Genomic DNA, 21091 nt, shown 5'->3' on the forward strand with positions numbered 1-21091 from the left:
TAAAAAGATTAGAAGGTGTTCAGAGCATGAATCAGAATCAGGTTTATTATCATCGGCATGTGTCATGAAATTTGTTAACTTAGTAGCAGCAGTTCAATGCAATACATAATATGGAAGGAAGAAATAAATAAATCAATCAATCAATCACTCAATTACAGTGTATGTATATTGGAGATTTAAAACTGTGCAAAAACAGAAATAATATATATTGAAAAAGAAAGAGAGTGTTCATGGGTTCAATGTCCATTTAGGAATCGGATGGCAGAGGGGAAGAAACTGTTCCTGAATCACTGAGTGTGTGCCTTCAGACTTCTGTACCTCCTACCTGATGGTTACAATGATAAAAGGGCATGTCCTGGGTGCTGGGGTCCTTAATAATGAATGCTGCCTCTCTGAGACACTGCTCCCTGAAGATGTCCTGGGTACTTTGTAAGCTGGTACCCAAGAATAATTTACAATCCTCTGCAGTTTCTTTCGGTCCTGTGCAGTAGCACTACCCCCATACCAGACAGTGATGCAGCCTGTCAGACTGCTGTCCATGGTACATCTAGAGAAGTTTTTGAATGTTTTTGTTGACACCAAATCTCTTCAAACTCCTCATAAAGTATAGTCACTGCCTTGCCTTTGTTATTGCTGCATCGATATGTTGGACCAGGTTAGGTCCTCAGAGATCTTGACATCCAGGAGCTTGAAACTGCTCACTTTCTCCACTTCTGATCCCTCTACGAGGATTGGTATGTGTTCCTTCATCTTACCCTTCCTGAAGTCCGCAATCAGCTCTTTTGTCTTTATGACATTGAGTGCAAGGTTGTTGCTGCAATACCACGCCACTATTTTGCTTCTCTACGCCCTCTCATCTCCATCTGGGTTTCTACCCACATGACGCAACAAGTGTGAATTCTTTAAACCGAGCATCAATTAATGGGGTCATCCCATTGACACACAAGAGTTACACAAGTGTGCTGAGAAGATTCAAGCAGAGGTGGATGCCATAAAGCCAAAGGAAGTGTCACAGTTGTAGTCCTTCTCAGGATTTGTCAATTACTCTAACAGGTTGCTGCAGATCAGGAAGAAATAGCAATTAACAACGTAGTGTGAGGCAAAGGAAATGGTGACATCAAACACTGTACTCATACATTATGATCCATATATTCCAGTGAAGCTTGCCTTTGTTATCTCACCTTATCATATAGGTGCAGTCATGTCACATGTTACAGGTGATGAAAGTGAACGCCCATTTGCATCACATTCGCTTGCCAAAATTGCACACAGATTGACAGAGAGGCTTTGAGTCAAGGTTGGGGTGAAAAAGATTTCAACCAGTACTTGTATGGGAGAGAGTTTACCCTCTTTCCTTATCATCAACATCTGGTGTCCATTTTTAATCCACAGAACTGTGTTCCACTAACAGCAGCAGCACAAATGCAGAGATGGGCTCTGCTTCTTGGAGGACACAATTACAAGATGAAATTCAAGATGATGACTAATCATGGAAAGGCTGACGGATTGTCCTGTTTACCCTTGGAAAAGGAAATACGTGAAAAATTTACAAAAGAGGACATTCCTCTTGACGTATTATCCCTAATGCAAATTGAAAGTCTCCCTATTACAGCAGAGACGATCCAAAGGGAAACCAGAAAAGACCCCTCACTGTCTGAGGTCCACATGGCCACCCAAAATGGCTGGAATATACAGCAGAAATTCTAGTTCCCCCATGTTTTCCAGCACCGGGATGAACTTGTCCTTCACAGAGGTTGTCTTATGTAGGGATTGAGAGTTGTTGTACCATCTAAGATGAGAGCTAAGGTCACAAACAAGAGAAAATCTGCAGATGCCAGAAATCTAAGCAACACACACAAAATGCTGGAGCAATTCAGCAGGTCAGGCAGCATCTCTGAAAAAAACAGTCGACATTTCAGGCTGAGACCCTCTGGCAGGACTGGAGAAAAAGGCAGATTTAAACTTCTTCAGTGTAGGCATCCCTGGAAGAGACTTAGCAGTGTAGAAATCAAACAAGAGAAAAGGACTACACACACATATACACATGTCTGTGTTTTTCTTTTGATTAGTTTCCAGACTTACCAAAACATAACATATAACTCAATTATTTTCTCATTCTCAAAGTTGATATGTCTCAATTGTAATTATCTATGGCAGGTAGCTATTGTGTTCAATGGCCAAGTTTATAGTGTACAATATTCTACTTCTACACTATAGACCAAATTAGCTTGAGATGTGTTTTCTGTGAATGATCTTACCCTTAGGGGTATCCTCTAGTTGTCCACCAAAAATATTCAGACTAAGATTGTGCCCAGCCTCAAATGATATGCTGAGGAGTGAATTTTAGTCCAAAAAGAGTGATTGTTATTTCTCCTTCTGATTTCTAATAAACCTCTCCCTGCTCCACTCAACATCCCCTTATTGTTACACGCAGTAAATCTCTTGTGCTCCTTCCACCATACCGTATCCATTTCTAGTAGTACTTAAGCCCCATCTTTTACTTCAGCTGTCCTGTAATGACTACTATTGTCCTCCCAGTACCAGGACTCAATCGCTTTATGGTGACACACCAATACTTTAATGATTACTGCCACAATGGCTCATCTACCACCGTGAAGTGGCTAAAATGCTGGTCGTGGCACACATTAACTCCAGCCTCCCTGGCCACTACAATTCACCTACCACTAAAACAAATCAATGGCAGACGCTGTCTCCCTTGTGATAGCCACCATCTCCCTACCTCTTCTCTGGAGCATCTGGGCTGTGATACACCTATATTAGATTATTGCTTATTGACTAAAGCTCTGCCTTTAGTATGATAATTCCAAGCAAACTCATTTCCAAGCTCCTAGACCTGGTATTCAACACCTTTTTCAACTGGATCCTTGACTTGCTGACCAACAGATTGCAATCAGTAAGGAAAGGCAGCAACACCTCCACCACGAATATCCTCAACACTGGTGATTCACAAGGTTGAGTCCACAACACCCTACTCTAGCCCCTGTATGCTCACAAATGTGTGGCCGGATCTATTCTAACTCCATCTACAAATCTGCAGATGGTACCAGTGTAATGGGCAGTATCTCAAATGTATCAGAGTACAGGAAGGAGTAGGGAGCTTAGTGACACTGTGTCATGACAACAACCTTTCCTTCAGCGGCAGCAAAACAAAAGAGCTGGTTATTTCCTTAGGAAGGGTTTGGTGTACATGCTCCTGTTTATATCAGTGGTGCTGAGGTCAAGAGGTTTGAGAGCTTCAAGATTTTAAGCGTGAGTATCATCAAAGGCCTAATCATGTATATTCCATGGCCAGCAAAGCTCACCAGCACCTCTGCATTCTCAGGAGGCTGAAGAAATTTGGTCCATTCCCCTTGACCCTCAGCAATATTTTTCGATGCACTGTAGACAGCATCCTGTCGGAATGCATTATGGCGTGGAATGGCAACTGTTCATCCAGTGACTGCAAGAAACGGCAGAGTTGTGGACTCAGTTTAGTACATCAAAGAAACCAGCCTATCTTCGAAGGACTTCAAAGCTCCACGTAAATTTATTATCAAAGTACATATACTGTTTGTCAGCAAACCCAGAGATTCATTTCCTTGGGGGCATTTACAGTAAATAAAAAACAAAAAAATACAAAATAATAATAATAAATAGTTTCAATAGTTCCATTCAGTTGTTTCAATAGTTCAATTTAATGTCAAAGAAACATATGCAATGTACATCCTGAAATTTTTGTTCTTCGCAAACGTCCATGAAAACAGAACAGTGCCCCCAAGAGCGAGTGACAGTTAAAGCATTAGAACTCCAAAGCCCCTCCCACTCCCCACTCCCAAGCACAAGCAGCAGCAAAGCAACAAACCTTCCCACCCCCACCCACTTCCACAAAAAGCATCAGCACCCTCCACCCATCAACCATGCATTAGTGAAGCTCCCAGTGAAGACCATGATCTTCAGTACAAAATCTAATTGTTCACCTGACAATTCGACATACCTACCACAGGCTCTCTCTCTCCTTAATAAAGGGGGGAAAAGCTGTCCCCTTTCACAGCGAGAGGAGATACACAACAAAACAACTCTCTTTACAATGTTAAACATCTGTCATGCCACTTTTTTTACCAAGTTCTCCAACCAGAGAATTGGCAACAAACTCTCCTCCACCAAGGAGAGAGAGAGAGAGAGAGAGAGAGAGAGAGAGAGAGAGAGAGAGAGAGAGAGAGAGAGAGATTTGCTGATTACAGAGCCCCCCAACAGCTGATCCGCTGTCCCCAATGTTCTGCTTTCTCTGTGACATTTCAGCCGGTGGCACCTACTTAGAATCATCCCACCCACAGGGTCAGAAAACCTCAAAAACCTGAAGGTGTGCTCATCTTCTAGGCCACATTCTTGGGATTTCGAAAAGCGGCTGATCATGAGCCCCCGGGAGTGGGCTGAATCCTGAGTGTAACTCCAGGTCAGGGTTTTCAATAGAACTCAATCCACCCGGAAAAGGAAAACAAGAAAGATCAAAGGTAGAAATTAAGCTGCTTTCACAGATAAGCTCAAAGGAGTTCGCTATTGAGCATTATTGTAACTCCACTGTTGCCAATTCTCTGGTCAGAGATCTCGGAAAAAATACCCAACTAATATCAAGAACATGAGATGAAAAGTTCTTGAAAGTGAGTCCGTAGGTTGTGGGAATAGTTCTGTGATGGAATGAGTGAAGTTGAGTGAAATTATCCCCTCTGGTTCCAGAGCCTAATGGTTGAGGGGTAATAACTGTTCCTATTTGTAAACCAACCTCCCCTATATAGATTTTGTCTACACTTCTTGCTTCTTCAGAAAAGCAGCGAAAACCACACTCACCCTGGACATTCTCTCTTCTCCCCCCCTCCCCGTACAAAAGCTGAAAGCATGTACCACCAGGATCAAGGATAGCTTTGTCCCACCGTTTTCTGACTAGTACAATAAGATGAACTCTTGTCCTCACAGTCTACCTCTATGACATTGCACCATAGTATCTGTCTGCGCTGCAATTTCTCTGTAACTCTAACACTTTATTCTGTGTTCTGTTGTTGTTTTACTTAGTATGGCCTTGATGTACCACTGTAATGAATTGATCAGTTTGAACAGAATGCAAGATGAGCTTTTCACTGTACCTCATTACATGGGACATTTTATGATGCATGATGCACTGATCCTGGAGCTGAAAATGGAGCCTGGGTGCAGACAATCAGATGACACCTGTCATATTCCTGGGTCTTACTGGATTGTGATGCTGTTATGAGACATAGTTTCCTCAGAAGTCAAAAGGCAGGATTTCCCGATGGCCAGCTATTTTAATTGCACTCCCTATTCCCATTCCAACATGTCAACCCATAGCCTCCTCTACCGCCACGATAAAGCCATTCTCAAGTTGGAGGAGCAACATCTTATATTCTATCTGGGTAGCCTTCAACTAGGTGGCATGAACTTTGATTTTCTTAACTTCCAGTAATTGCTCCCCTCCCCGTCTCTTTATCCATTCCCCATATTGGTCTCCTCTCACTCCTTCTCTTCTCCCCACCTGCCCATTACCTCACTCTGATGCCCCTGCTCCTTCCCTTTCTTCCATGGTCCACTCTCCTATCAGATTCCTTCCTATTCAATCCTCTACCTCTTCCACATATCATCTCCCAGCTTCTCACTTCATTCCCCCTCCCCCACCCACTCACCTTCCCCCTCATCTAATTTCATCTGTTACCTGCCAGCTTGTACTCCTTCCCCTCCCTCACTTCATATTTTGGCTTCTTCCCCCTTACATTCCAGTCTTGATGAAGGGCTTCATCCCAAAAAGTCAACCATTTATTCCCCTTCATAGATGCTGCCTGACCCGGTGAGTTCCTCCAGCATTTTGTGTGTGTTACTTTGGATTTCCAACATCTGCAGAATCTCTTCTGTTTATTCTGTGAAGTATTCTGCTCAAATCTACTTTCTCTTGTCTAACCTATCTGAGTTCCCAATCATGCACCTTTACATTTGAACCCTTTTTGAATAGTTTAATCCAGAAAAGTATGAATTGATGCATTTTGGAGGACAAATGTAGAGGAAATTATACAGTAACAGCTCAGCTCTTTGGAACATTGATGTATAAGGGGATCCTGTGCTACAAGTTCATTATCATCCTTTGTGCCATGTCGTATGATGTGGGTGATCATGGGCTTTTCTCTAACTATGACCATGATTGTTCTTGGCAAATTATTCTGCAGAAGTGGTTTGCCAATGTCTTCTTCTGGTCAGTGTCTTTACAAGACTGGTGACTCCAACCATTATCAATACTCTGCTGAGATTGTCTGCCTGGCATCAGCTGCTGAAGAATCAGGACTTATGATATGCACCAGTTGCTCATGCAACTATCCCCCACCTCCTCCCATGGCTTCACGTTCATAACAAGTCCATAGCTTCCTGAAAGTGGATATGTGGTAAAGCAGGCCATACTTGCTTTCATAGGACATTGAGTATAAGGATTAAAAAGTCATGTTGCAGCTATTGTTAGGCTACATTTGTAGTATTGTGTGAGTTCCATTTCCAACTCTATAGGAAGGATGTGGAGGCTTTAGAGAGAGGACAGAAGATGTTGCTGGGATGCTACTTAAAGCATGCCGGCCATAAGGAGAGGTTTTATAAACCTGGATTGTTTTCTCTGGAGATTCAGAGGCTAAGGGGCAACTTGGTAGACACCTATAAAATGACGAGAAGCATAGATAGGGTAGATAAAGACTTTTAACCCATAGTGAAAATTGTCATATGCTAAGCTAAAAGCGGAAAAGTTTGAAGGAGAATTGCAAGGAAAATTTAACATAGAGAAAGTGGTAGGTGGCTGGAACATGCTGCCAAGTTAAATTAAGTAAACATTCAAGTTTAATTTTCATTCAACCATACATTTGAATACAGCCAAATGAAATAGTGCCAAGGCCAAGGTGCAAAATAGTGCCAACAGTCACACACAGCACAAGGCATATATAGCACATAGAACACATAATTACAATGGTCTGTAAACCATACAGGCACAAATTATAAGTAATATAGCCCAAGTCCCTGAGTGTTATGGCCTGTAGATTGATTGTGCATGGCATAATTGTCCTCAAGCCACATTCCTGCAAGATCAATTACGCAGCAGGTCCTCATCGCGTAATTGTGCAGCCGGAGATGAACACAAACCAGCTTGTCTTCAACTGAGCAAGCACTGGAGAGCAGCACCAACAAGTGGGTGGGGGCCAGGCCTGAAACCGGCAGGGACGCTCACCACACCGCACAGCCGCCAGCATCTCCACCCTGGGGAGCTGCAGCAGGTCACCCAGTGGTGTGAGGGCTGGTCTGTGCTCCTCCAGTCTTGCAAAGAAACCAATGAACCAGAGTTGCAGTATTTTACATTGCCAATATCCAACAGGGTCTTGCGATCACAACAAAAATGTCCAAGACAATCATTTGCACCATTTGTTGGACTGTACACCACCTTCAGTCAACTCCTCTGACGCCTTCCTCCTTGGGTCAGTGTAACCGGCAGCAACAGTGTACCAAAAGATCCGGCTCCACTGCCATCAAGCAGTGTCTTACAATCATCAAATGACATACATAAAGGATGAACCATTACACCTTTGTCTGGACCCAGAGAGGGAACCACGACCAAGTGCACCACTATTTCACAGAAGGGTGATACTTCAACAATGTTTAAAAGGCCTTTAGGCAGAATTAGAAACAAGCAGTGAATAGATGGATATGGACCACATGCAGGCAGATGGATTAGTGTCGATTGGCATCATGGTTGGCACTGATTTGGTGATGAAAAGGTCAGTTCCACGTTGTATTTTTCTGTGATTTAACATTATATGGTTTCACTGAGGATACAGACTAAATTAAGTGTAAATTATTCTGGAGAATGTCAAGCACTCTGGATATACTAATGTGTTAAATTTGATCCGCTCTATTGGTGGTGGGCAGTTAAGTGGGAAGATTCACAATGTTCTTATTTTTCTATTTTCCTTGCAAACATCAAGAGAGTGAGCTTTCTGTCTGAATGTTGTCAAGTGGTATAGATCAAGTGTAAGTGTAGTTAGTAGCTGTCACATTGTTGTCAGGGTGAAAGGTTTGCACCCCAGTGAGAGAGCCGTGAAGGAAGCCAATAACAGTTGAGTCATTGCAATGAGCATCAGGGAATTTATTTTATCAAACACAGGCAGGACAAGAAATGAAAGCAACTAATCTCACTTAACTGTGGGATTAGAGTGTGAAACAGAGAAATCACTTATTACAGAGGGTTGTTAATTGCTGTAATTTTTCAGTTGGAATCACAGGAATTGGTGGAAAAATAATGAATGCAGTGGAAAATTTATTGGTTAATTAAAGAGAGTAACTCACTAATTTGTGGAGGTGTTGATAGTAGTTGTCATGGAGATGTGCTCCAAGTAACTCACCTGAGCTAATCGGAAGACCAATGTCTGTGAGTTCGGGCAGCAACTGGAGCATAGAAGCCCAGAGGTGGTCTTCTGGGGTTAGAGGCCTGACTGTGTGGGTGGGTGGATGGGAGGAAGGAAAGGCACTTGTCGCTCTACTTTACTGCTGTTGTTGCTTGTGTTGTTCTGCCGAACATTATGGGAATGCTATATCGAAGTGGCAAAACCTGCCAGCTGCCTTCAGCACAAATTCAGTTATTAACGCAAAGAATGCAATTCACTGAATGTTTCAATAAACCTCTGATAAATAAATTAATTTGAATCTGAATCAAACCAGTGCTGAGAGGGAATGTAATTATACACTGACAACACTGTGCTAATCATTTCAGTTCCTTGGGTCACAGCCAATCATGATACAACTTGCCACATGATATTTTAATTGAGGAAGATGAGTAATTTTCTGTTATTATGACGAACATAGGTTTGACTGTTCAGTATTATTGGGTCAATTCACTAGGTAAGTACTACTACCTAGAAGGCACTATAAACTTCATAAAAAGTGTGGGTAATGTCTGATACTTTCCCATGCCCAAAGGATTGGGTGGATTAATGGCACACATTGCACATTTGATGTGTGACTGTCACTTCAGATGATCCATACGTGGATTCTGTTGGAGTATCCTGTGGAACCACTTTTGTTAACTCTTACCTGGATTTGGGTGTGCTATGTGGTAACCACTTGTGTGAAGGGAGCCACCTTTGGGATATTTCTACGTGGATTTCTGGACAACTCGACAGATAAGATCTTCTGCGACTGTTACTTCATTTCCCCAGCATGGAGCCTGTCGAATTCTTCGTGATCACCTGTTCATTACACTTTAATGTGGATTTACCAGTCCCTCCCCTCACTTACTCTGTGGATTACTGGACCTTTCTAGTTTTCCATCTTAAGACTTCAAGAACTGTTCCTAAGCTTGACGGTTTGGGAGCCACACACACATAACACTGTTAACTTCTGTTTATTTCATTTAATTTTCTATATTATGAGTAAATACTAATAAATATAGTGGTTTTAACATTAAAACCTGACTTAATTTGTGATCTATTGCTGCTGGTACATAACAATGGAAAAAAACCATTTTAGATTTTATAGTTCCAGTCAAATAGTTCAGGCACTTAATTTAAATTTTGTTCGTAATACAAAAGTAATTTTTGTTTCTTTTCAGGTTGACACTGAGCCTTGCTTGTCCTATGGATCTGAAGAATTTTCCAATGGATGTGCAAACCTGTATAATGCAGCTTGAAAGCTGTGAGTATTTTGTCGTTCTGATAGCAATATCAAAAACGAACAATATACGTGAATGTTTATAAGCTACACAATGCTTGCTATTTATGAATCGTTAGTGCATCACTGACCTCCTTGCAGAGTTGGCGAACCTCTCTGAGGGTGTGTGCCTAAATTGGTGATGATCTTCTAAAATTTTCTCTTAAATACCAAGGTAATTTTGAGCAGAGATTATAATTGATTAATGAATTAGTAACAATAATTTTGGCCCTTTTAAAGGAAAAAGGATGTGTCTTACTGCTTAAATGCATATCTTCATTGTTTTAATAAAAGTGTAACAGACAGATTGAAATAAATGAAGTATTTTAGTAAATCTGTTCAAAAGTTATTAATATTAATGTTTTAAAAGGACAATTGAAACTATAACCATTCAGCATCCAAATATGAATGTGTACACCCGATCTGCAAGGATTTAAAAGCATATCACCCTACATCACGTGCTTTGTTAAGGGCAGGTCGTGCCTTACAGGCCTGACAGAATTATTTGAGGATGTAACAAAACGCGTTGATGAAGATAGAGTAGTGGATTTAGTGTATATGGATATCAGTAAGGCATTTGATAAGGTTCCCCATGCAAGGCTCCTTCAGAGAGTAAGGAGGCATGGGATCCAAGGAGACCTTGCTTTATGGATCCAGAAATGACTTGCCCACAGAAAGCAAAGAGTGGTTGTAGATGGTTCGTATTCTGCATGGAGGTCGGTGATCAGAGGCGTTCCGCAGGGACCTGTTCTGGGACCCCTCCTCTTTTTGATTTTTATAAATGACCTGGATGAGGAAGTGGAGGGAATGGGTTAGTAAATTTGCTGATGACACAAAGGTTGGGGGTGTTGTGGATAGTCTAGAGGGTTGTCAGAGGTTACAGTGGGACATCGATAGGATGCAGAATTGGGCTGAGAAGTGGCAGATGGACTTCAACCCAAATAAGTGTGAAGTGGATCATTTTGGTAGGTCCAATTTGAAGACAAAATATAATATAAATAGTAAGAATCTTGGCAGTGTGGAGGATCTGAGAGATCTTGAGGTCCATGTCGATAGGATACTCAAAGCTGCTGCGCAGGTTGACAGCGTTGTTAAGAAGGTGTATGGTGTTGGCATTCATCAACCTTGGGATTGAGTTCAAGAGCTGTGAGGTAATGTTAAAGATATATAAGACCTTGGTCAGACCCTACTTGGAGTATTGTGTTCAGTTCTGGTCACCTCACTACAGGAAGGGTGTGGATACTACTAGAGAGAGTGCAGAGGAGATTTACAAGAATGTTGCCTGGATTGGAGGGCGTACCTTATGAGAATAGGTTGAGTGTGCTTGGCCATTTCTCCTTGGAGTGATGGAGGATGAGAGGTGACCTGATAGAGGTGTATAAGATGATGAGGGGTATTGATCATGTGGATAACATAGAAACATAGGAAACCTACAGCACAATACAGGCCCTTCGGCCCACAAAGCTGTGCCGAACATATCCTTCCTTAGAAATTACCTAGGGTTACCTGTAGCCCTCTATTTTTCTGAGTTCCATGTACCTGTCCAGGAGTCTCTTAAAAGACCCTATCGTATCCACCTCCACCACCGTCGCCAGCAGCCTATTCCATGCACTCACCACTCTCTGCGTAAAAAACTTACCCCAGGCATCTCATCTGTACCTACTTTCAAGCACCTTAAAACTGTGCTCTCTCGTGCTAACCATTTCAGCCCTGGGAAAAAGCCTCTGACTATCCATGTGATCATTTCTATGTTCTATGTATCACATGTTCTCACAACCAGCTAGCTGGCACTGAGCTAGCATGAGACATATCCTGTAAAGATATCACACTGCACTTGAGTTGAAAAACATCATTTGCTGCTTCATTTAACAGTAAAGATAATCACTATATGCCACATAGCAGCAAAATTTTGATGTGTGCCATCTCGGGCAAATGTGCCATAAGTTCACCATCCCGTTTATAGTCCTAACATCGAAAGGAACAAGTTCATCATCTTGGTACACTTGCATTTGTCAAAATCCCTTGCAGTCTGATATCACAATGGTCAATTGCCAACTCTATTTGAAATCTTTATTGCTCATACTCGTCCTTTCCTGTTTTTCAGTTGGGTACACTATGAATGATCTGATATTTGAATGGGATGAATCTGCTGCTGTACAGGTAGCTGATGGACTAACTTTGCCACAGTTTATTCTTAAAGAGGAAAAGGACCTAAGATACTGCACAAAGCACTACAACACAGGTTAGTAAACATGAGAAAGTCTACAGATGCCAGAGATCCAAAGCAACACTCACAATATGCTCAAGGATCTCAGCTGGTCAGGCAGCTTCTATGGAAATTAATAGATATTCCTCATTTCAGGCCAAGAACCTTTTTAAGGACTGAAAGGGAAAGGGGAAGATGCCAGAATAAAAAGGAGGGGAGAGGGGAAGGACAGGTCAGGGTTGTAATTAGTACCATAATGATGATGCTGATGCTGTGAGTCCTTTCTCATAGTTCAATGTTACAAATAATTCCAGCACTACTGTAATACTTGTACAAGGCACTAGAGTGTACGTTAAAAGTTTGTTTAAAGTTACCTTCTGAACAAGAAAACATATATGCTTAACTTTGTGTACTCAGTAAAGTTTGCTTTTTCAAATTATTGTGTTGATGCTATTCTCTATCGTAATAAATAATAATTGATATATATAAATAATTAAAAGTAAATTATAATAAATTATGATAAGAGGCACATGACAAAGCACAGTTTCCCAGAGTGGCAACGGCTAATACAACAGGGCGTAACTTTAAGGTAATTGGAGGAAAGTTTAGGGGGACGTCAGAAGTAGGCTTTTCATGCAGAGTGGTAAATGCATGGCACACACTGTTGGGGGTGGTAGTAGATATATTAAAGCCATTTAATAGATAGGCATGTGGATGAAAGATGGAGGGCTATGTGGAAGGGAGGTGACTTGCTAATGTGGGGTTAGATTGATCTTGGAGTAGATTAAAATGTTGGCACAACATTGTGGGCTGAAGGGCCTGTACTGTATTGTACTGTTCCATGACAATGTTTAACTTAAATAAATTTCTCTTCCCTTTCCCTTTTATTCCATTTGCCAATAGCCAATGTGACCATTGGCTATTGACCCACCTGCCCATGGAGATTGCTTCTGTGGAACGCAATGAATGCTCCTTGAGAAGGCGTAGATTTTGTTTTGGAGACATTTATGATATTATAATGTCTTGACTAATATAAATAACGGCACTGTAACTTTTCTGTCCCACTCCAGGGAAATTTACTTGTATAGAGGCACGTTTCCACCTGGAGAGACAGATGGGTTACTACTTAATCCAGATGTATATCCCTAGTCTTCTTATTGTTATCCTCTCCTGGGTCTCGTTCTGGATTAACATGGATGCAGCTCCAGCACGTGTTGGTCTGGGAATTACCACAGTGCTCACCATGACTACACAGAGCTCAGGATCCCGAGCGTCGCTACCAAAGGTAACAGTTTGGTTGACATTGAAAGCTGAGGGTGGGATACCAGTCTTATATAGAATACTTATGAGGTCAGAAGACCAGCATAATCAACAATTCCTTTTATATAAATTGGTGTCTTGGTTAAGAGCACTGCAGGTATGTGATAGAGTACTTAGTCATAAAGAAGTTTTTATAAATTTACAGGACTTCAGAAGGATTCTAACCAAACATTGCACTGTGAGGCGATATTGAAAATTTTGTTAATATTAATGTTATGTCAATGCAATGTTAAAAAAGGCTATGAAAACTGAACTCACGAGCCCCAAAAGAGGGCATAGGGAGCAAATATGCATATAATGGAAACCATTCATTTGCAATGCAGCTAGCACAGAAACTCAGAGCTCCTTGCTCTGTTCATTGGCTTTGGTGACAACAATGCCTATCCCACTGTTTGGCTCGACCAGCCCAGGGAATGTCCATCACAACTGGAGCAAGTGTGATCTGCCCCTTGGAAAGTAAATCTGATCGAATACACGATGAAGAATCTCACAATATGGGAGAGAGAGTAGACGCCAAGGATCAGAATCAGAGTGAGATTTATTATTACTGACATAGGTTGTGAATTTTTTTTGTATTGTGGTAGCTGTACAGTCCAATACATAACAATATTATTGTAAGTTACAAAAGTAAATATATAAAAATAAACATGTAGATCAAAATGAGTGCAGAATAGTGAAGTCTTGTCCATGGGTTCATTGACATTTAGAAACTTAATGGTGGAAGGGAAGAGGCTGTTCCTAAAATACTGAGTATGTGTCTTCCCTGATTGTAGTAATATGAAGAGAGCATGTCCTGGGTGGTGAGGTGAGGTTGCTGACTTGTTGAGGCACTGCCCTTTTGAAGATGTCCTCAATGGCGGAGAGGCTAGTGCCTATGATGCTGCAGGCTGAGTCTACAACCCTCTGGCATCCTCTATCAATCCTGTTCATTGGAGCTTCCATACCAGATGCTGAAAGAACCAGTCAGATGCATTCTTCAATGGATCTTGGAAGAGCTGATTGGAGGAGTTCTGCAGTACCCTTGCACACCTACTGCCACTGCAAGCCTCACACCCATGACTCACCTTGCATGCATTGCCATGCGTTCAGCCAAGCCGGACTCATCTACCTTTCCCATGGCATTGTGGCACATGACTGATGGCAGCGGAGACAAACAAGAAGGGCAAGGGCACCCAAATGTCCTGGCCCCTTTCTGTAATCCCCTGATGGAGTCAGTGTAGGCTGCTCAGTCCATAAGTCGTAGTGGAGCTGAAATCTTCAAAGACGATAGCATCTACATCTGTGTATGCTCCTCTTATTTCAGCCCACGCTCCCCTACAGTTTTCAGATGTGTTCTCAGTTCTCAGATCACACACACACACACACACACACACACACACACACACACACACACACACACACACACACACACACACACACACACACACACACACACACACACACACACACACACACACACACACACACACACACACACACACACACACACACACCCATTGTACTCTCAGCCTTCTTTGATTTCTAATAGCTGATCATGTGAACTGTCTATTAGCTAAACTACATATAATTTAGAGGCACCATCGACTTGGAGTCTGTGCATGGCAAAATGTCACTCAGGGGGCAGTGGGATAACCGAAGTGCCAAATAAGTGAAAAGCAAAGTCATGCAAAAGTTTGGCTGCACAGGACTCGAATAATGAGACCACAGCAGACGATGAGAACTTATGCAATGTAACTTCAGATTCAGATTCATTTATTTATCACATGTACAGTACATCAAAACATGCAATGAAATGTGTCATTTACGTTAACAACTAAAGCAACCTAGTTAAGTGCTGGGGGCAGCCCACGTGTGTCGCCACGCATTCCAGCACCAACATAGTTTGCCCACAGTGTTCAGCAGAACAACATAAACAACAACACCAACAGCACAACAGCAGCAACAAAGCAAAACAACAAAAGAAGAAGCCCCATTCCTCCCCCCCACCCCCCCCCCCCATCCATTCATAGGCCTCCAAACCCAGGACAAACACCTCCAGGCATCTGACCTCCATTCCATGGCCTGTAATTGTAGACTCAACTGGGCCTGCAACGTCCAGGTATGCCGACCCAGTGGATTCAACCATTGAGTCCCAACTTCCAGACTCACCAATTTTGGTTTTTGATTTGGGCTTCGAACTTCCGTATCTACCCCAGGACTCGTCCATCATGGGATTTTGAACTCCAGGCCTCAAGCTCCAAACTTCCATAAGGTCCATTGATAACCTTACTAGGAAGCTTCCATTCTACATCAAGGGCTATTGACATCAAAGCAGTTCAGACACAGAAACCCAGCCTTCTCAGGACTGAAGTGACCACCTACACCATTTATGAACCTGTGGATCTATTCACAAGATGGCATCCAATGACATATTTCGAACTTACAGGGCAAGGTTAAGAGCTGCCAACAAAGTTCTGAATGTTTCAGTGGAATCTCAGTCTGTCCTCATCCGTGTTCAGCCTCCTCAATTGTGTTTGAGTATTAGTGATCAAAAGGGCACCATCCATATCCAGTATTCGGTCCTCCACCTGATTGTTGGGAACTCTGAGGCCTTGCACCAGAAGGATCTGGTGATGGGGAGGGAGTGCAGCATCTTGTGAGGAGTGGTAATGGTTCCTTCACCCATTGTTCTCAATCAGGAAGACAGCGTTCCTCCTACCAACACTACCATTCTGTCAGTGTCCTTGCTCTTAGACATGAGTCCACCTACTCAGAACTACAACTCCACTTGCTTATCTGATGGAATCATCAACTGAGCTTCCTGGACTCAAAGCTGCTTAAGATTTTTACCAATAAAGCAGGAAACAGTTGGCAAGAAATAAGTGTTGCAAAGATTCACTACCCTATGGGGCAGCAGGGTAACATAGTGGTCAGCAAAACACTATTACTGTGCCAGCAATTACCAATAAGGGTTCAATTCTCACCACTGCCTGTAAGGTCTTTGTATGTTCTCCCCACGACCATGTGGATTTCGTCCAGGCACTTCAGTTACCTCCCAATTCCAAAGGTGTTTGGTTAGGGTGGCATCGGCAGTGTGCCAACACTTGCGCACTGCCCCCAGCACACTCATTGATTTGACTTGTTGCAAGTGATGCATTTCATGTACACGTGACAAATAAGGGTAATCTTTAATCTTTACACTGGTTCCAGCATTCCATGCGATAAGAGAATGAAGAGATTTTTCCTTCTAAAGCTTAGAAGTCTGAGAGGAAATTCCATTGAGCTTTATGAAATCCTTAAAGGCTGGATGCAGGGAGGATATTTCCCATGGTTGAGGAGACTCGAACCAGTTTCACAATAAGATCACTTAAGGAGACACAAGAGATTCTGCAAGTGGTGAAAATCTTGAACAAAACACGCAAATTGCTGGAGGAACTCAGCAGGTCAGGCAGTATTTTTGGAGAGGGAATAAACAGTGGATGTTTTGAGTCAAGTACCTTCATGAGGACTGGAAAGGAAAGGGGCAAAAACCAAAGTAACAAGCTGGGGGAAGAGAAGGAGTACAAGATGACAGGTAATATGTGAGAACAGGTGAAGAGGAGAGGTGAGTGGGTAGAAGGGGCGGATGAAGTAAAAAGCTGAGGGGGATAGGTGGAAGAAGTAAAGGGCTGAAGAAGAAGGAATCTAATAGGAGAGGATAGTGCACCATGAAAAAAGGAAGGAGAAGGGAACCAAAGGGAGCTGAGGAGGGAAACCATAATAGGGAATGAAAAAATAGAAAAGGAGGGGGGAGTAGTTACCTGAAGTTAGAGAAATCATTGTTCATGCCATCAGGCTGGTGGCTACCCAGACAGAATATGAGCTGTTGCTCCTCCAGCTTGAGTTTGGCTTCATAGTGGTGATAGAGGAGGCTATGGAAAAATGTGACTGAATGGGAATAGGAAGTTGAACTGAACTAGGTAGCTACTGAGTGATCCTGCCTTTGTGGCAGACAGAGCGAAGGTGCTCAGCGAAGCGGTCCCGCCGTCTGTGTCAGGTCTCACTTAAGGAGATTTTATTTTCACTCAGAAGGTTCCAAAGCTTTGGAATTGTCCTTCCTGGAAGGTGCAGAGGCTCTGTCAAAGTTCAAAGTTCAAAGTAAATTGATTCTCAAAGTATATCCACGTCACCTGATACTACCCTGAGATTTGCTTTCATACATTGAATTGATTCAAAGTAGATAAATAGACTTTTGTATATTGGGGAGCATATCACAAGTCCTGGTTATGTGACAACTGACACCAGGCAGACAGTCTCTGAAGAATATTGATAATGGCTGAGGTCACCCATCTTGTAAAGACACTGCCCAGTAGAAGGCAATGGCAAACCACTTCTGTAGAAAAATTTGCCAAGAGTGATCCAATCTTTGTTTCAGTATACGAATTGTCTATCGTATTTCATGCAGCAGGAACAGCTATTGGAAATTTCGTGGAGCTGGGAATTTCTGCAAAGACTTCACTTTAATTAGTCATCTGCTAGTCGAAGGTCCCTGTTTTGCTCCAGCTATTTTATGATCTATTGTGGTTCAGTTGCAAATGACAAGAGGACTGTAACAAGGATGAAGGTACTGCTGCCACAGCAGTCCCCAGTGTAACCCAGCAGAGTTGACCAGGGAACGGTTACACAGTGAGCTGGATGTTTAGTGATGGTAGAAGTGACAGATCTCTGAAAGGATTGTGCATGGCCAATGACACTCGGAACTGTGTGAAAGCCTATAGGCTCAGCAAAAACCAATGTAGATGGGCCAAAAACAGGAACTGCTGGAAACACTCAGCAGATCAGATTGCACTGCAGGCAGAGAAACAGAGTGAAGGTCTCAGGTAACATGATTTCTTGAAACATATCAGTTATCCTTCCAAAATACTAGCTCAGCTTTGTTACTCTCTCCTAACCTATTGGACTTGTCCTTCTGCTCTACATTTCACATCTATAAAACTTTTTACTTATGTTCCTGTTTTCTAACTCTTCCTGTTCCCTGTTTGCAGCTAGTTGTCCCTGGGCAGCCCAGTTTTACACTGTCAGAGATATCCTCCTCCCCCACCCTCCTTACAGCTTCACAGCTTGGCTTGTCTACTTTTCAGTTTGGATGAAGAGTCTCTGACCCGAACTGTTTCATCTGTTTCTCTTCCCATAGATGCAAGTATTTAGCCAAGTATTTTCTGTTCTTGTGTTGTAAACTTCTGACACCTGCAGCTTGTTTTTAATCTTTTTGCAACCTGTTGGCCTCTGGTAGTACCTCTTTGAATAGAGAAACCAAGTGACCCCGCTTATGCGGCAGTCGATGGTAAATTGCTAAAATGTTGCAGCTGTCTCTAGCTCAAGCCTGAATGGAAGCAAAGGCATTAAAGTTCATTGTCATGGTCAGCTGAACATCACTGGTATTGATCCTCGCCCTGTTGTGAAATTGTAACTATGGCAGATTTTGGAGACTGGAGAAATAGGTACAGCATATTAACCATCTCTGGGTTTGAAAAAAACAGTATTGGGCTCCAAATGCTCTTGGCAGTTTGGGCCTCTTATTAAATTTGCTTCCCTATTCCACCTGCTCCCTATGTTAATGTATTTCCCTTTATCTCACCTTTTACTCTCCCAGTCATACTTGTGGGATTGCTAGTTATGAACTTATCAACAAAAAGAACCTCAGCATCTGCCTTGACTCTTCTTGTGGACTTCTGTCACTGAAAGCAATTGCAGAGAAATTAAATTTGCAGAATCATCCACAAGTCAAGAACAAAATAAAACAACTAACATCTAGACTGGAAAGATTTGATTTGTGAACACTTGTAAAAGATTTGTAAAGATTTGTAAAAGCTCTGTAAAGATTTGTAAAAATAGACCTGGTGTGAGTATAGCTCATGGGACAGAGCTCTAGATTGTGGAAAAGTCCTTCCAGCTTTTAAATTCATGTTCAACTATGTTAGACCATAGGACTATTAGATAAAGGAGCAGAATGAGGCCCATTCTGCCCATCAATGCTCTGCTATCCAATCAAGGCTAATTTAAGAGATTAAGAAATTAGATTTATTTATCAAGTGTACATCAAAATATCAGAAAATGCAGTGAAATGCATCATCTTGCGTTAATGATGCACTAGGTTGAGAGAGGGCATTGAGCATCCAAAATGGCTGCGCTGGTGTCAAATCATGTAGAAAGATTGTCGATGATTTGTCTACAAGTGTATCTGTTGCATTTGTTCACTGGAAACACATATGTACGATATGAAATTCTAAGAGCACACTTCACTCCAACAAGCAAGCTCTGTCAACAATCTGTCAACAAGCCTCTCTTGAACATAGATTGCCAACTTCTTACCAGTTAGCGAGAATGCTGGAATTACTCAGCAGTCCAGTGGAGAGAGAAAGGAGAGTGCATCAGAACAGGAAAGAAGATAAAAGAAGTTACAGTGGATATAAAAAGGGAGAGTAAACAGCTAGATATGTGAAGGGGATGGATGGCAGGAGATATATGTGGATGATATTGCAAGGTGAAAGAAGGCAGTTATGGAATGCATAAAGTAACTAAAGTTAGAATAATTATATAAAGTTACCAGAGTAGTGTTAAGTGAATCAACAACTGAGCATAAAAATATTGGAAATATTAGTTATCCTAATTTTTTGAAATAATGCTGGGACACAAATATTAAAATGTTCTTTGTATCTGATTTGAAACCACTTTTGTATCAAATTCTAAAATCATATTCCTCTGGGACACAATAACCAATAGCATTCCAGAGCCATGACTTCCTGACTTGTGTATTTGTAAAGCACAATGAACAAGGAATTCCTTTACATTCAGAGAATTTGCAAGTGTCTCTATGTAGTTACATGTAGAAGCAGTGTTTTTTAATCAGATGCAAGAGAATAGATCTGGAAACATGTCTACCGTGAGTCCAGTGGGTCATGAGATTGTATTAATCTAAACTCCACTAAGGCTCAAAATAGCATTCAAGTTTCAGGAATGGAACATATTTTAAACAAAATAAACTAATAGAATGAAGTCAAAATATTTGCGCTGAGGAAATCATAATACAAATTCCAAAGAACATCAATCTTAATGGTAGATGCACATGCTTTAACATTTTCTGGATGAGCAAAATGGCTTCAAACATGTACACTTAAGAATGAGCACGTTGGAAAAAACTTGGATCTGTGAGTGGATTTGACAAACCATAGATTTGCCACATGCATCTGATGACTAAAGACAGAACAGAAAAAAATGATCTCAATTAAAGCAGAAATAATGCAAACTGCTGTATTGAAAATAGAGATGGAACTAATGTATTAATATAAAATTGGTCTCGTTAAAATGGCTGAGAAAGGAAAAACAGGTTTGTAATGCCAAAAGAAAATCACCAAACCAGAAGTGGGAAGTAGTTTTCAATGAGCAGAGAATTTAGAGATACCCTGGAATGAGACTGGAATCAGAACATTCGCAATGTCAATACTGAGCAAAATATGGACTCTGGTTTACAAATTTTTTCTGCCCCAAAAGGATACATGTAGATGGGAAAAAGCAAGATGAAAAATGCTTTAGAAGATTATATAGACACAAGCACTTGCATTTATTTCTACAAGGAAAAGAGAACTGAAAAGAAACATGATACGGGTCTTTAGAGTAAAGGGATATAGATTATGTGTTACAAGCAAGCAAACAATTCTGACTATGAGTAGTGAACTTAGTTGCACAGACAAAAACAACACAAAATTTCAGGGATGAATAAAAATTAGAAGATTGTTTTTCTGCATAATGCATAGTAGAATAGAAAATCAGAGTAAATTGATACCTCACTTCTAAAAGAATTTTATTATAATG

General features: G+C 41.6%; 1 protein-coding gene across 2 annotated transcripts in view; it reads left to right on the forward strand.

Annotated features, from left to right (window-relative positions):
• The window catches only part of glra1 (glycine receptor, alpha 1), a 132968-nt gene that overhangs the window by 95860 nt on the left and 16017 nt on the right, over window positions 1–21091 (forward strand). For both annotated transcript variants that reach the window (XM_073067308.1, XM_073067309.1), the window contains exons 5-7: window positions 9638–9720; window positions 11840–11977; window positions 13012–13226. In XM_073067308.1, the coding sequence (XP_072923409.1) occupies window positions 9638–9720; window positions 11840–11977; window positions 13012–13226 (436 nt within the window). The remainder of the gene's footprint in view (window positions 1–9637; window positions 9721–11839; window positions 11978–13011; window positions 13227–21091) is intronic.

This window comes from Hemitrygon akajei, chromosome 15 (genome assembly GCF_048418815.1).
Source record: "Hemitrygon akajei chromosome 15, sHemAka1.3, whole genome shotgun sequence".
In the NCBI taxonomy this organism is placed as follows: domain Eukaryota; kingdom Metazoa; phylum Chordata; class Chondrichthyes; order Myliobatiformes; family Dasyatidae; genus Hemitrygon; species Hemitrygon akajei.